This window comes from Sinocyclocheilus anshuiensis, unplaced genomic scaffold, assembly GCF_001515605.1.
Source record: "Sinocyclocheilus anshuiensis isolate Anshui unplaced genomic scaffold, SAMN03320099.WGS_v1.1 scaffold997, whole genome shotgun sequence".
NCBI lineage: Eukaryota > Metazoa > Chordata > Actinopteri > Cypriniformes > Cyprinidae > Sinocyclocheilus > Sinocyclocheilus anshuiensis.
This window is the reverse complement of record NW_015555715.1, coordinates 1,385,081-1,400,515: the sequence shown is the minus strand read 5'-3', so window position 1 is coordinate 1,400,515 and position 15,435 is coordinate 1,385,081. Positions and strand designations below refer to the sequence as shown.

At 37.5% G+C, this 15,435-nt stretch overlaps 2 protein-coding genes across 4 annotated transcripts in view; both read left to right on the top strand.

The window, feature by feature from the left end:
• Nucleotides 1-6,352: 6,352 nt before the first annotated feature.
• LOC107672251 (Bardet-Biedl syndrome 2 protein homolog) lies at nt 6,353-13,071 on the top strand. 3 transcript variants are annotated; one of them, XM_016465351.1, is made up of 19 exons: nt 6,353-6,933; nt 7,206-7,210; nt 8,187-8,328; nt 8,893-9,120; nt 9,320-9,445; nt 9,527-9,589; nt 9,688-9,765; nt 9,909-10,013; nt 10,144-10,230; nt 10,313-10,448; nt 10,526-10,665; nt 10,755-10,893; nt 11,226-11,397; nt 11,580-11,709; nt 11,806-11,925; nt 12,013-12,150; nt 12,228-12,340; nt 12,420-12,568; nt 12,721-13,071. In XM_016465351.1, the coding sequence occupies exons 3-19, from the start codon at nt 8,212-8,214 to the stop codon at nt 12,825-12,827; spliced, it is 2,148 nt and encodes a 715-aa protein (XP_016320837.1). In that variant the 5' UTR covers nt 6,353-6,933; nt 7,206-7,210; nt 8,187-8,211; the 3' UTR covers nt 12,828-13,071. The 3 variants fall into 3 exon arrangements, with proteins under 3 accessions (XP_016320837.1, XP_016320839.1, XP_016320840.1); XM_016465353.1 differs by lacking the exon at nt 7,206-7,210; XM_016465354.1 differs by lacking the exon at nt 12,721-13,071 and having other exon boundaries at nt 12,086-12,150; nt 12,420-12,504.
• A 479-nt stretch (nt 13,072-13,550) lies between these two features.
• LOC107672252 (UDP-GlcNAc:betaGal beta-1,3-N-acetylglucosaminyltransferase 9-like) overlaps nt 13,551-15,435 on the top strand; it is a 4,059-nt gene continuing 2,174 nt past the window's right edge. The window contains exons 1-2 of the mRNA XM_016465355.1: nt 13,551-13,607; nt 14,955-15,042. The gene's annotated coding sequence lies outside the window, so the exon portion shown is untranslated. The remainder of the gene's footprint in view (nt 13,608-14,954; nt 15,043-15,435) is intronic.

Below are 15,435 nucleotides of genomic sequence, written 5' to 3'. Positions count from 1 at the left end.
CTAATTACTAATAAGATTTCAGTAATAATATTACAGTTACCATCCATAAAACAGCTTAGTTACTTAGTTACTTTTGATGCCTCAACCCCGCTGATTTAAAATCCAACAATAAAATAATTCCTAGATTTATTTTCATAATTTTCACGACTAGCACATGCATGTGAAGTCCCCAGTGCAGCAGGCAAGCTTGGAATATTGAAAAGCTTACATTCAGCAGATAGAAATATTGCATTATATTGATTTTGTCAGGAAAAAAGATGATCTGAACACTGTTGTGTAAGTTGTGGCTTTACTTTACTCTGGCATTACATCCCACCCACATCCCTCTGATCAGCATGTGGTACATTATATTACTATAATTAAAAATCTTTTTGGAACATTAAACAGTTTCTTACAAACTTATGTGATTTGATAAAATACATAATGAAACATAATCGTATATGGGTAACGGAGAAATTACAATTAGCTTCAAGCTACACATGACAATTAATGAGATTAATACAACACTTCTACTTGAATGTCACTGTCAATCACTATTGAGTGTTTGTAATAACTTCTGACTGCGATCCAATGTGGATTTTGGTCAAATGATGAGGCAGAAATATATTGTTAGTAACATTCTAGATTAAGAATTTTATGTGTAAGATACACAGTTACAACTTCTGTGGGGCGTGAAGAAAAAGTAATGTAACTAGTAGTGTAACTAATTACTGTTGCCAGAAAGTAATAAGTAAAGTAACAATATTAATTTTGAAAGGAGTAACTAGTAATGAGTAATATATTACATTCTTTGAGTAACTAGCCCAACACTGGTGATATATGAAGTATAATATAAGTATTATAATTATTATAAATAATAATACTAAATTATATTAATTGAATTGAATTAGTATAATTTATTTATACTAATAAATTGTACTACTAATAATACTAAATTATACTGATATTAAATTCATATTTCATATCATTACTTACTCCATGAAGATATATCATGCAGCCTGTCCATGTTGGCATCTGCTTAATTTAACTAACAAACGAAATGTACAAAAATACGGACATTTAGACCCACTTCTGGTCTAAAGTATTTAACTGGCTAGACATTTTTCTTTCTAGTGCAAGCTCCATACATGTTTTTTTTTTTAATTATTAACTACTTGTCACAAACTCACAAAACAAAAGTGCAAAAGTCGTTGAAATTCATTGGTCACACCCAGGCATAGAAAGCGTTTACTCTTTTTTTAATTGGCCTACAGCAGTTGATAAAGTCCATTCCATCATTCTAACCATATAGGCCTAATATGGTCAGATGCATTATTCTTTGCATTTATCATGGTTTTTCCCTGCTATCTGCAGCCCATCAATTGAATGCCATTTTATTTTTCCTTATCATTGTGGTGGTATTTTTCATATTAAAACAACTCAGGTCGTTAAGTCAAACACCAAGAAACACCAAGGATTCACTCAAGACAAGGCCTCTTTTTTCATTTTCCACTCAGGTCGAGGTTGGGGTGTGCGATATAAATCGTCTGCGCTGCGCTAATATCGTAAGTGTTGTTTTAATGATGTGCGGTCTGACATTATCGAGTAGCCTATATCACAAAAACCAAACAAATACACACTCAGAGAGTGCACGCATACACTGTGTGATTTAGTCTATTAAAGGGGTCATAAGACATTGCTAAAAAATAACATTCTTTTGTGTATTTGGTGTAATGAAATGTGTTTATGCGGTTTAAAGAGGTCATATGATGCGATTTCAAGTTTTCCTTTCTCTTTGGAGTGCAACAAGCTGTTTGTGAATAGATAAGATCCCTAAAGTTGCAAAGACTAAAGTTTCAAACCCAAAGAGGTATTCTTTATAAAAGTTAAGACTCGTCCACGCCGTTCTAAAATGCCTTGTTTAAACACGCCCCCACATGTCTACGTCACTGTGTGGGAAGATTTGCATAACACCGCCCAAATGTTCATGCAAAGAAAGAAGGCGTAACTTTGATTCTCGCTGTAGTATTGTTGCCGTCGCCGCCATGTCGTGGAGACTATGTGTTTTGCTGTGAAAGCGAAACTACTGTTTGGCCTTCCAAAAGAGGACACGACTAATAATCAGTGGTTAAGTTGTATTTAAAACACTGTTCCAGAACAGTTTAACCCATATACAGCCTGTAAGTACATTTTCATATTCAAAGAATTTGCCACTGACGATTCAAACGCGAGTTTTGAGCAGTGTAGAGTAGCGCTTGTTGTTTGTCATTTCTCCGATCACAAATGCAGACATGGTTTTGTTTACGCGGCGCGATGCGATGCAACACAATGCGTAAAAAGACAGTATACAGTAAGTCATTATCATCAGTAATTATGTCCCCACTGGATGCAACAAATGCCTTGTTTATAATGGGTATTACAAACGAGGCATTTGTAGCATCCAGTGGGGACATAATTACTGATTATAATGACTTATACTGTATTTTTACATGTTGCGTTGCATCGCGCCGCGTAAACATAAAACCATGTCTGCATTTGTGATCGGAGAAACGACAAACAAGAAGCGCTACTCTATACTGCTCAAAACTCGTGTTTGAATCGTCAGTGGCAAATTTTTTAAATATGAAAATGTACTTACAGACTGTGAGTCAGCATTATTTGTCAGAAAACCGGCATTGTAGGCTACTCTCCCAGGAAACAGCCCTCGTCCTCTGTAAAATGCGTTGCACACACACGAATATTTGGGTTAAACTGTTCTGGAACAGTGTTGTAAATACAACTTAACCACTGATTATTAGTTGTGTCCTCTTTTGGAAGACCAAACAAAGTAGTTTCGCTTTCACAACGAAACACACAGCGTCTCCATGACATGGCGGCGGCGGCGGCAACAATACTACAGCGAGAATCAAAGTTACACCTTTCCTTGCGTGAACATTTGGGCAGTGTTATGCAAATCTTCCCATACAGTGACGTAGACATGTGGGGGCGTGTTTAAACAAGGCGTTTTAGAAGGGCGTGGACAAGTCTTAACTTTTACAAAGAATATCTCTTTTGGTTTGAGACTTTAGTCTTTGCAACTTTAGGGATCTTTTCTATTCACAAACAGCTTGTAACACTCCAAAGAGAAAGGAAAACTTGAAATCGCATCGTATGACCCCTTTAAAACGCATTTAGAATGCCCATAAGATTCAAGATATGAGGCAAAATGCCTCTGTATGTCTTTTATATTTATATAATTTAATATAGGCCTACTTAATCTATATCACACTAAGAATGTCGTTTTTTTCTCCAGATATCAGCATGATAACAAATGTAATGTTGATTGTTTACAAGTCTAATAACGTTAGTATTCATTTAGGCTATTTACATTTTAGATGCCGGTTTTTGCTGAATTTCGCTCAAAAAAAATAAAAAATAAAAAAAAATAAATAAAAAGTTCCAAACAGCACTGTTTTGCGCCGCTGAAGGACACTCAGGACGTATTTTATTGAATGACCAGTTTTTTTTTTTTTTTGAACGAATGATTCAGTGATTCACTCATTAAAACAGTCAAATGTTTCGTTTCTGAATGAATCAACCTTTTGAATTAATCAATTTAATCTCAACGACTCCCTCATTAAAAGTAACTTGCCGCCACCTACTGGCGGGTTTAATTTCACATTTCAAGTCTCTTTCAATCTTCTCAAATATCAATAGGCCTATTTAATCTTAAAAAAACAAGCATTTGTTAAATACATCCATGTCCCCTCTGAGCTGCATTAAACGGTATGTGTAAACTAATCTAAAATGCTACTTCAGATGCAGATTCCATTTTTTTTTTTTTCAAAAAACGTTTTTTATTTTGTTGAAATTAAAGAGTATTCGTACCAGATGAAGGAGCTCCTATGATAACCCAAAGACATAAAAAATGGGAGAGAGTTATTATCGAGCACAAGCTTGCTGCTCAAACTCTGTGTAGAACAACTTTTAATATTTGCTTCTTTTCCGTTTTGAGGTTACTTTGAATACTGAAGTTTAATATTCATAAAATATAAAAACCTTTACATACTTAACTAAATAGCACATACTTTAAATTCTAAACAGTGACTTTAACTTCTACCAAAGTCATTTTCTGGTAAGAAATACTTTTAAGTGTGGATTTTAAATATTTTATCCACCACTGCTGTTGGAGTTAATAAACACAAAAAAGCTGTGAAATAAAGCCACACACCAATAACTGCTGACATTTATATATTGTAGACAAAACACATTGCAGAAAAACTTACAATTGTCCTTTTATAAAGAACAGACATCTCGTGATAGTCTTATTTGTAGCAGTACAAATCAGAAAAAAAAAAAAGTTTAAGTTGCACGTTGTTGACATGCTGGTAGCAAGTCTATAGTAACTGCATTTTCGAGCACTCAAAAAGTCAGCATCAATGTAAATCTGAAACACTTACTCTTGGCGCAATCGCAAGGATCCATTTTTCCTCAAGAGTATCCTTAAACAGCCCAAAAGTCCCTTATAAATTTCGCTTCACTCAGTTTGTGAAAGAGTTGATGTGGCAGGTAACAGGGAATTGATCGCGCGCTGGTTTTATACAGCTCGGACTGTCTGCACACAGACCGAGTGCAAAAGCCCGCCCGCTCCAGCCTGCACACGGTGACTCATTAATGAAGCTGGGTGCAAACTATCAAACAATCAGGAATCACCATTCCCACCCTGTCACATCAATGTGTTATTTATACGATTATATAACTACCATTCCCACTCCACTGGCTGAATATTGATTGCGGAGTGTTTATGTGATTATATAATTCAAAGCTTTTGTATGTTATTTTCTTTTTGGGAGGTGAAAGATCTTGTTTTTAAAGCAGCACTATGTAACTTTTGGCGCTCTAGCGGTTAATAAACAGAATTGCACACATCCCGCGGAAGAACATTCCAACCGGAGCTACTTCTCTAAGTTTATGTCTATGGCGATTCACGCAGGTATGTGTTACTCCGCAGCGGTGACGACCCGACCAGGCTACAATAGTCCAAATATAAGTACTTATTATAAGTGTACCGTAGTGATTCGAAATAAGACAAAAACGCGGATTGGAAGATGAATTCATTATGTACTCGCTCATTATATACATTTGGCCAATTTTGAACACAGAAAAAGTTACATAGTGCTGCTTTAATAGCATAAAGTATTTTGATAGAATCAAGGAGAACTATAAAAGACCATACTTTGTCATACTTGCTCAGTTTTTGAGCTTCTTTAATGCCTTTAGTTTGTAAAAAAGCAAAGTGGTAGGCTACTTCCCTATTAAATATTAAAATAAGCACGTATTTGAGCATAAATAAGTTATAATTTAAGCAGATACAGGCCCATCGAGGGCATCTTTAGAAGATGTTCGCGGAGAGACAATTTTTGAATTTACGAAAGTTTTATTTTCTGCCATGTAATTGTTTGTCATCAGTTTGTCAATTTTTGCACACGGCCCTAAAGTGAAACTAACTGTGTGTGTGTGTGTGTGTGTGTGTGTGTGTGTGTGTGTGTGTGTGTGTGTGTGTGTGTGTGTGTGCGTGTGAAACTGCACGTGCTCCCCCTGTCTGCACTCGGCGAGGATGCTGGCAAGACTACAGTAAACAGAAGAATTGATTTGCACTCGTTTACTCACTCGCTGTTGACCAGGATTATTTTTCCATTACCCATCACTTCATTACAACTGAAATGTAACGAGTGCAGAGTGTCTTTGAATTTTGGGGGTGAAGATAAATAATTCAAACATTAAAATACCAAACAAACGCGCATTTATAAGAGTTATGCTCCCTCAGCAAGTAGACGTCTTATGATTCTATGAAATAACTTAATAACAAATAATCTGTCATTTTAATGGATTGTTATATCCAGTTTTGAGCAAGCTATTCAAAAATGTAGCTAACCAAATAACTACTGTAAAGAAAACATGCCAATGTAAGCTGAAAGCCATTGTTTAAACTTAAAAGGAATGTATATTAATTTTAATATGATTTCAATAAATTGTTTTTAAACAACCACTTCATTCAGTGCTTTTGTGAGTCTTGTTGCTACTTGCGAATCAGCTAATTGACTATAAATGGCCTTCTTTTTACATTCGACAGAAACCTTTACACGTTTCCACATACCAGTCGATGTCTATGAATGTTATATTAAAAAAAAACCCCGGTCAAGTCTTTTCTCATTTGCTGAACCAATTCCTCTACAATACGGATGCTTTAGAAAACGTTATAATTACAAACATGATTCGTGTAGTTAATTCTTCATGCCAAGCTGCCAGCTTTTATTATGGCCGCTCTGTTAAGTTCTCAAATAGCTTTTCTTAGCGAGACGGAGTGCATTCGATAGGATTGGGGTGCTGCAGAATCAGTAGAACATGTACTTATAGAGTGTGTTGCATATGAAGGAGCAAGATTTCAACTAATTCAAGCTTTAGGATCATTCGGAATAAATAATTTGTCACTTCAGGTTCTGTTAGGAAATAGCCCAAAGCAATCAAGAATATTTCATGAATTAATAATTTTCTTAAAAGAAACAAGACTGATCAATAGAATTTAGGATACAGGTGTAGTAAATAAAGCGGGAATAATTGGCGTTGTATTATAAAAGGAAAAAAGGAAAAAGGGGAAAAGAAAGGAAAAAAAAAAGAAAAAATATTATATATATAGATATTTTTTTTTTGTTTGTTTTTGGCTATAGTTCTCAAACTTCCAATCATTATGCGCTCCACACTCCTATCCAGTAGGTGGCGGGAATGCACCATTTAAGTTGGTTTGCCAACCGCCATTAAATTTAAAAGAAGAAGAAGAAGAAGTTCTCAAATCAGGACGCGTGCTCACTGCACATCCTGAAAACAATCTCCCAAGTTATGGGCATCAGTCTGAGTCTGTCCTGCTAGGGAAGAGTCCGAGTACACCACCTAGCAGGGAACAAACTAGCGGCTGTGGTAAGACAATTTTCAATTTAATACAATTTATAAGGTTATTGCCGTGAAGTTAATATCAATATGCACATATCTCCCAGCGCAATATAAAGCGGGTCTGCACGAATTCTGTGTAGCTACGCAGAGTTAGCACCCCTAGCCAGCGCATAGAAAACACACTTGAGTTGTCTGAAGCATGTAGCATGAATCTGGCTAACACATAAATGGCATGCAAATTCTTCGTTTTAAATCCAAATGGCGTGGCATAGTTCATATGTTCAAGTAGAAAAACAAAGTAAAAGTTCATTACAAAAAAAAAAAAACCTGGTGAGCAGCGTGTAAACTAAAAGGATTAGCAAGAATAGCATGCTAGCAAAAATGGCTTCATAATGCCGTGACAAGCTGCCCACTGTTGCTAGGCAACGGAAGCCCTATGGGACGAGAGGCACAGTAAGCTGTTTATTCTATTACCCAGACAGAAGGGGTAGTTAGATGGGCTACAGAAAGCACTACTAAAGCCTGAATACAGTCAGCTGGTTGGATGTCTCATCCTTCTTTACCCAAATAGGCATTTCAGTTCATTTATATGCATTCTATTTATGTAAACGATTATTTCGTTGACAGGGACGATACAGAGTAACATTACTGCGCAGTGTTGAGCAGCAAATGTTCTATATGCCTTTAGCTAATAGCTAATATGCAGCACTCGTCGCTGGTTAGGCTTTTAGTGTGGACCTACGAAACAACATCAATCAGCATCCAATCAAAATTTCAACATTGTAATATATAAAATTAACAAATGACCAATTATGTAAACCCTAATAAAATAATGAATGATCAAATGAATAATTCTGTTTAAGGCAGTTTTAATAGCTATATTAAATTATTTCAGTTTTGTTTGTCTTTTGAATTCCATGGGTAAATCATTTCATAATTACTGAAAAAGGCTGTTTTACTTCTTGGTACCCTAATTATTGCTTTTTGCACCCCTTGTAGTAATTTCCTTTTTTTTTTTCTTGTTTCATTATACTGTAAATTGACGAATAACCATAAGAGCAAACAATTTACTCATAAAAAATGAATATTAGAAATGAAAAATTTTAGATAAAATTTTCAAAACTCAGTGTGTGTACATGTTATTTTACAATAATGCCACATCATTGATGGTTGATTGTTTTTTTTTTTTTGTAGTTAATGCTGTGAATGATCACCAAGCCATTGTTGTAACATATGTTTATGGTGTTTTCACTGGGATTTTTTATTTTTTTTTTTTTTAGAATCGGATCTTACTGTTGTGCCACCATGTTAGTGCCCATCTTTACTCTTAAACTTAATCATAAAATTAACCCTCGAATGGTTGCCATTGGAAAATATGATGGGATACACCCATGCCTCACAGCAGCCACACAAGCAGGGAAGGTAAGTTAAAAGTATTGTATTATATTATGTAACAATATATTATATTGTATTACTCATTGTAATAGTTATTCATCCCTTGGCGTCAATAGCAAATTCAACAAATTTACAAAGCACATGTTTTGTTCAAGAATATTCATGCAGAAAGCTTGTTTTCTTCTATGACAAGTGCCATTTTTTTCTCTGACAGTATTTGCTCACCTTGGCAGCAAAGCCTGATCTCAGTAGTGCCTTGGCTGTTGTATTTTACTACAATGGACTTCATAGAGCTCTTAACTATGCCAATGTTTATGTAGTCTTCAGCTTTTCCACCAGCAATGTTTTTTTATTTTATTTTGACAAGCAGCTCCTGTGTTTATATTCTGGGTTTATATCTCGCAATTCTGAAAAAAGTCAGAATTGTGAGATATAAACTCATAATTGCGAATAAAAAAATCAGAACTGTGAGATAAAAAAAAGGTAATTACTGTGGCTGAAACAAGCTTCCATAGTATCTTCTACATAATATACCTATTTGTGTTTTTCCATACTGTCAAGTCATCAAGTCTAACTTCTAAACCCATGCAGGTTTTTATCCATAACCCTCACACTCAAGGCCAGAGACCAGCAGCCCACCGGCTGAGTCAGAGTACCCAGGACTCCGATATCTCACTCCTCAATATCAACCAGACAGTCAGCTGTCTGACGGCTGGTACTCTGGGACCCAACACCACAGGACACACACTGCTTGTAGGCTCTCAGACCAACCTGTTGGCCTATGATGTGCATGACAACACTGACATCTTTTACAAGGAGGTAAGGCGAGGTTTATGTGGCACGTCTCATATACAGTATACAGCTACATTTTTTTTTATTTTTTTTTTTATAAAATCCTTAATTTAGAATGGATTTCTTAGGTCACTGATATCAGGAGATTAATAGATAGATAGATTAATATGAGTGGTTCTTATCCAAGTAAGACAGAAATGTTTGTCACATGCTTATTGTATAACAGGTGACTGATGGGGCCAATGCCATTGTTCTGGGAGAACTAGGAGATATCCAGTCCCCCCTCGCCATTATTGGAGGAAATTGTGCTCTGCAAGGCTTTGACTTTGAGGGAAATGACCAGTTCTGGACAGTAAGATTATTTCAATTTCTGTTTTCAATATATATTTGACAAAAAAGGATATTTATAGATAAACCTTTATTTTTTTTAAAGGTCACTGGAGATAATGTACGATCACTTGTGCTTTGTGACTTTACTGCAGATGGCAAGAATGAGGTGAGCCATTATGCTTTTCATTTTCTCTTCATGACAAGTTTTCGAAGTTATTATAAAATACTGCTTTTATAAATTGACCATACATCCCATCTTTACAGCTTCTTGTTGGCTCAGAGGACTTTGACATCAGGGTGTTTAGAGAAGATGAACTAGTGACTGAGATGGCAGAAAATGAGGTATGAATTATGAAAATAGTCTGAGACATTGCTGGTTGATAATTGGGCAATTTTGGGGGATTTTTTTTCTTATTTATACTATTGTTGCTTTCGGTGGGAAATTATTTCTTATTTATACAGTTGTTGCTTTCTGTTCCTTTCAGACAGTCACGTCGCTTTGTCACATGCACGGCAGCAGGTTTGGTTATGCTCTGTCCAATGGTACAGTCGGAGTATATGACCGCACTGCCCGTTACTGGAGGATCAAGGTAGTACATTGTGCTCCATTCAAAACTAAACCTGAATCAGCCATTTTTCCTAAACGAGCATGATTATTCATCAACATAAATGAGTTGGAAACAAAGTATATTGATATAGTGTCTTATTTTTTTCGTACAGTCTAAAAATCACGCTATGAGTATTCATGCCTTTGATCTTAATGCCGATGGTGTTGCTGAGCTCATAACTGGGTGGTCCAATGGAAAGGTCAGTCTTTTAGCAATGACACTCACATTTTCCTTAACAAGGTTTTTGCAGTACTGATCAAATGAGATCATTCCCTGTCTAGATTGATGCTCGCAGTGATCGCACTGGTGAGGTGATCTTCAAGGATAACTTCTCGTCCTCTGTGGCTGGGGTTGTTGAAGGAGACTACCGTATGGATGGCCAGATCCAGCTTATATGCAGCTCTGTGGAGGGAGAAGGTGAGTTGACGGAACTTTATTGTAAATGCATGTTGCCTTTGAGAATTGGCTCATCAAATTTATGTGTCGTCCCACAGTACGTGGCTATCTGCCTGCCAGTAAGGAGATGAAGGGAAACCTAATGGATGCAAGTGTAGAACAAGACCTGATCAGGGAGCTGAGCCAACGTAAACAGAACTTGATATTGGAATTACGAAACTATGAGGAAAATGCCAAGGTTATACATGCAGTTGTATAGTTAAAATGTTATTGATGGCCATTGATGTTCTGGGGGCAGTTTTGGTCAGTGAGATTTGTTTGATTTAGGCTCTTCCTGGTGTTTCGGAGGGGGAATCTAAGATGGGTGTAATTCCAGCCAACACACAGCTCCAGACAGCCTTGTCTGTACGAAGAGCCACAGAGAGTCAGAGAGCACACATAGAGCTCAACATCTCCACTCCGAATGGTACAGTTAATCCATCTTCACTCTGTCGCAGCACTTTTTACCTGCACTACTATTATAATTGTTTTGTCTTAAGAGCTACATTAAAATGTCATCCCTGGTTGACATGCACAGAGCCCCACATATAACATGCAGGGGAAAAAACAAGAAATTGTGGCCATGAATAAAGAATTAATTCCCTCAACTTATTGATTGCTTTCCTTCTTCAAAATAAGAGAATGAATTCTTAATTCTCACAGGATCTATTTATTATCCTGCATGTCATGTGCGGTGCTCCGGAGACATGAAGTTTTAAATGATAAAATTGTCATATTCTTGGTGCTGCCCTCCTTCAGAAACCATCATTAGAGCCGTGCTGATATTTGCTGAAGGGATTTTTGAAGGCGAGAGTCATGTTGTTCATCCTAGCGTTCAAAATCTCTCCAGCTGTGTCCGTGTCCCCATCATTCCTCCAAAAGACATTCCAGTGGATCTTCACATTAAAGCCTTTGTGGGAGGGAAGACAAGGTACACACATGTAGAATATCATCATGACGACTGACAAACTTCATTATATGGATTACATTTTGAGGATTCATTCAGTGTCCAAACATGCTTGAAAATCGGCGGTTATTTTAAGTTTAAGATGAAGGTATCATGTAAAAGTGAATCGTTTCTCCTTTTTCTCTCTTCTTCCCCATTTACTCCAGTACACAGTTCCATGTATTTGAGATCACACGTCAGCTGCCTCGCTTCTCCATGTATGACCTTAGCGTTGACCCCTCAGCCACACAACCCACAGGAAAAGTCACATTCAGCATCAATGACAGACCACAGAGGGTAAAAGGACACACTCTTAATGGAACTGTGTGCATGTCATCACAAAACAAATCTCTATATATTGATGAAATATGAGGCATGTATCTATGTCTGCAGGTGGTCATGTGGCTAAACCAGAACTTTCTGCTGCCTGAGGGCATTGACAGTCCAGACATCACCTTCACCACACTGCGCGCAGGAGGTCTCCTGAAAATTAACATGCAGCCTAGTGGAGAGGTATTTTTATTGTGTGTGTTTGTCACTATTTCTGAGCTACTTTCTCTTCATTATTCCAAAATCTCCAACTAAATTCTGCCTCGTCAGATCACACTGAGAACAGATGACATTGATCTGGCAGGAGATCTGATCCAGTCTCTTGCCTCTTTTCTGGCCATAGAAGACTTGCAGGCTGAAGCTGACTTTCCTGTCTACTTCAAGAAGCTACGGGCCACACTCACTGAGGTTAGGAATAGCAGCATCACCATAAAGATTTTTGAAAATATTTTTCAGCTGTAAATAATCTTTTACGTTCATGTTAGGTGGATGAGTTTCACTCAGTGCATCAAAAGCTCACAGCAGCAATGGCAGATCATTCCAACTACATAAGAAATATGCTGGTGCAGGCAGAAGATGCCAGACTCATGGGTGATTGGTGAGCATCCCTAGTTTGATTAATCAGTCCTCTCGCTTTCTCAGACAAATGTAGTCACATAAATGATACTGTTTTCTAGGAGAAGCATGAAGAAGCGCTACATTGAGCTGTATGACCTCAACAGAGATCTGATTAATGAATATAAAATCAGATCTAATAATCACAACGCCCTCCTTGCCCGGCTAAAATCGGTTAACCAGGCCATCCAAAGAGCAGGGAGATTGAGAGGTGGGTGGATTTTTCTAAGAAGACGCATGCATGGTAGTCAATGAGTATTCATAGTTTTCACATCACACCATATAGGAATGTGCATCTAGAGGGCAAAACAATGCTTTCCTCTGCTGTTATTTGTGCCAGATTTATTTATTATATATTTTCAGTGGGAAAACCCAAAACCCAGGTTATCACTGCCTGTCGGGATGCCATCAAGAACAACAACATCAATGCTCTTTTCAAGATCATGAGAGCAGGGACTGCCTCGTCATGAAGAAGATCTGGTCCTAAATGACCTTCAAGCACAAAAGTCTGGAATATCAGACCACAGAGACCCCAAAACTGGCTTGGAAAGTGCCCAGTAACCTGGTGGAAAACAAAAAGCCTGCATGAGGGGATATATTTGGAATCCAGCCCTCACTGGCAGCAGTTTTGTGTTAGAGGAATAACTGGGTTGGGCTGTCAGAACTGTAAAGTCTTAGACAAATCGATAGCCAAAGAGACTGTATTTTGTGTGTGTGTGTGTGTGTGTGTGTGTGTGTGTGTGTGTGTAAAACCACTGCTATTATATTTGTATACAAGCACGATCTTAATTAAATTATTATATAAATGTATCTGTTTTCTGCCTCTGTGCAGCTGTGTGTAAACTATGTGTAACATTGAAGCTGAAGCTGGTTTGTTTTCCATAATGGAGAAGAGAAAGGGTCGGTTATAGGACACGAGTCTTAAGACGCGTTCCCGCTGGCTCTCAAGAGTCTCAGTTGCTGCGCTGGCATCTGGCGCGCGACGCATCCAGCAATCTCCGAGCTGTCACGTGATCAACAAAAGAGCTGTTCTTTGAACGTGTATTTAGAAATAAGTGCTGCGCTTGTAACTGCTGTGCAGTCCTTCGAACATGGCTGGTATGAAGAGAATTTATGTATTTAGTAACGTAGCGCCTTTCAGAGAGCTGGAAAAGGTTGTCTGAAACATGCAGCTTTAATGGTGGAAGCAGATGTTTGGATCTGGTTGCAGTGCTATCTTGTCATTGCTCTCCCAGTACGCCTTCATCTGGGTAAGTCTTGTAAATGAAAGTTTGAGACACTGTAAACCACTTCTAAACAAGACTAAACGCGAAAATGTAATGCAAAATGAATGCACTTGAAAAAGAAAAACGCGTAAAGTTACTTTAATGCCTAAAGGTTGTACCCAGGTAGCCAAAAAGATCTGGCCCGATAACGGCCCAAATCCGGCAAGCCGGAAGAAATAACTCGGGCCAGATGCGGTTGCCGGACTCGTGTGAATCACGGGAATGAATGACGCGCCAGAATCGGCCCGAATACGCTGGCCCGAGTCCGGGTGCCGAAACTGAGCCGACACTGCCAGCATCGGGCCACAATCAGGCCAGCACAGATTATACAATGCGGGCCGCGGCCGACCCACAGCCGAGTGAGCCGACACTCAGCCGCAACCGGCCCGATTCCGCTGGCTACCTGGGTAAGGACCTAAAGATTTTTAAGTTTGCATTTTCAACTCCATGAGACAGTGTTTAGTACTTTTTAAAAGATCTTATCCAAAGTGTAATTGTATATGTTTTGAGTGAATTTCAAATGTTTGAATTACACAAGTTTGCCTAAAAATATGTGTATGTGGAGCCTCGTTTGATTTTGAATGAATCTTTTAAGCGAACGAATTGTTCGTGTTCAAGACCATAAGCAGATTCATACAGTCGCTGTTGCTCAGAGTTGCAAATAATGACTAGTGTCACTCGAACTGAACCAGATTTTGTTCATACAGAGAATGATAAAAGTCAGTGAAATGGTTGCTACGTTGTAAATTGCGTGGAAATAATGCTTTCTTTCGGGGGTGTATTAGTAGATCTATAGACACAACTCGACTATGGTCTTTTTAACGAATCAATTGACTGAATGATTCAATGACTCATAAAAGAAAATCAAAGAAGAAACTCACCATCTACTTGCGTAGCGATGTTAATTTACAGAATGGAACGGATCAAAATTTCCAAGAGCAGTCTTTATCATCAGACTGTAGGACAAGTGTCAGACAATCTTTCAAAAGAATAGCATCTCACAATACTCAATCATTTAAGAGAGGATTTAAGGAAAGAAGCATTATTTACAAATCTAAAAATAAAGAGGTATTTTGTGGTGTTGACATATTGGATTTTGTTGTGATAAGCATCTTTTTTTTAAACTGACGGAGAACTTGGCAAAGCAACCGTATTTAGGCATTTTCTGTGGATATTGCAAATGAAAGAAACCCCAGTTTAAGCTCTTTCATTAGTATCGACATTTATTTTACTGTTAAAAACAAAATATTTTTAAGTTTGCAAGTTTATCACAGATGTCAGATATGGTAATACAGATATTATAAATTGTTTGCGTATCCTGTTTCATAATAGTATGCAGTCCTGGCTGTTCATGGAGCATAACTTTGGTCAAGTAATATCCTGTGTCTCCTGTTGTTTCATGACATCCAGGATGACTGTGGTAAGTCATACTCAGACACATCTTACACAATAGGAAATTGATTTTAAGGACTTATAAATATAACTGCAATTTTTGTTTAAAAAAGAGCTTAAATGTAGCATGAATTTTATTTTTTGGAGGTAAAATTTAAAGGGGTCATATGATGCTTGTAAAAAGAACATTATTGAACATTATTGAAAGAACATTATAAATGTGTTTATGCGGTTTAAGGTTCAAAAAACACATTATTTTTCACATACTGTACATTATTGTTTCTCCTCTATGCCCCGCCTTTCTGAAACGTGTCGATTTTTACAAAGCTCATCGGTCTGAAAAGTGAGGTGTACGCTGATTGGCCAGCTATCCAGTGCATTGTGATTGGCCGAATACCTCAAGCGTGTGACGGAAATGTTA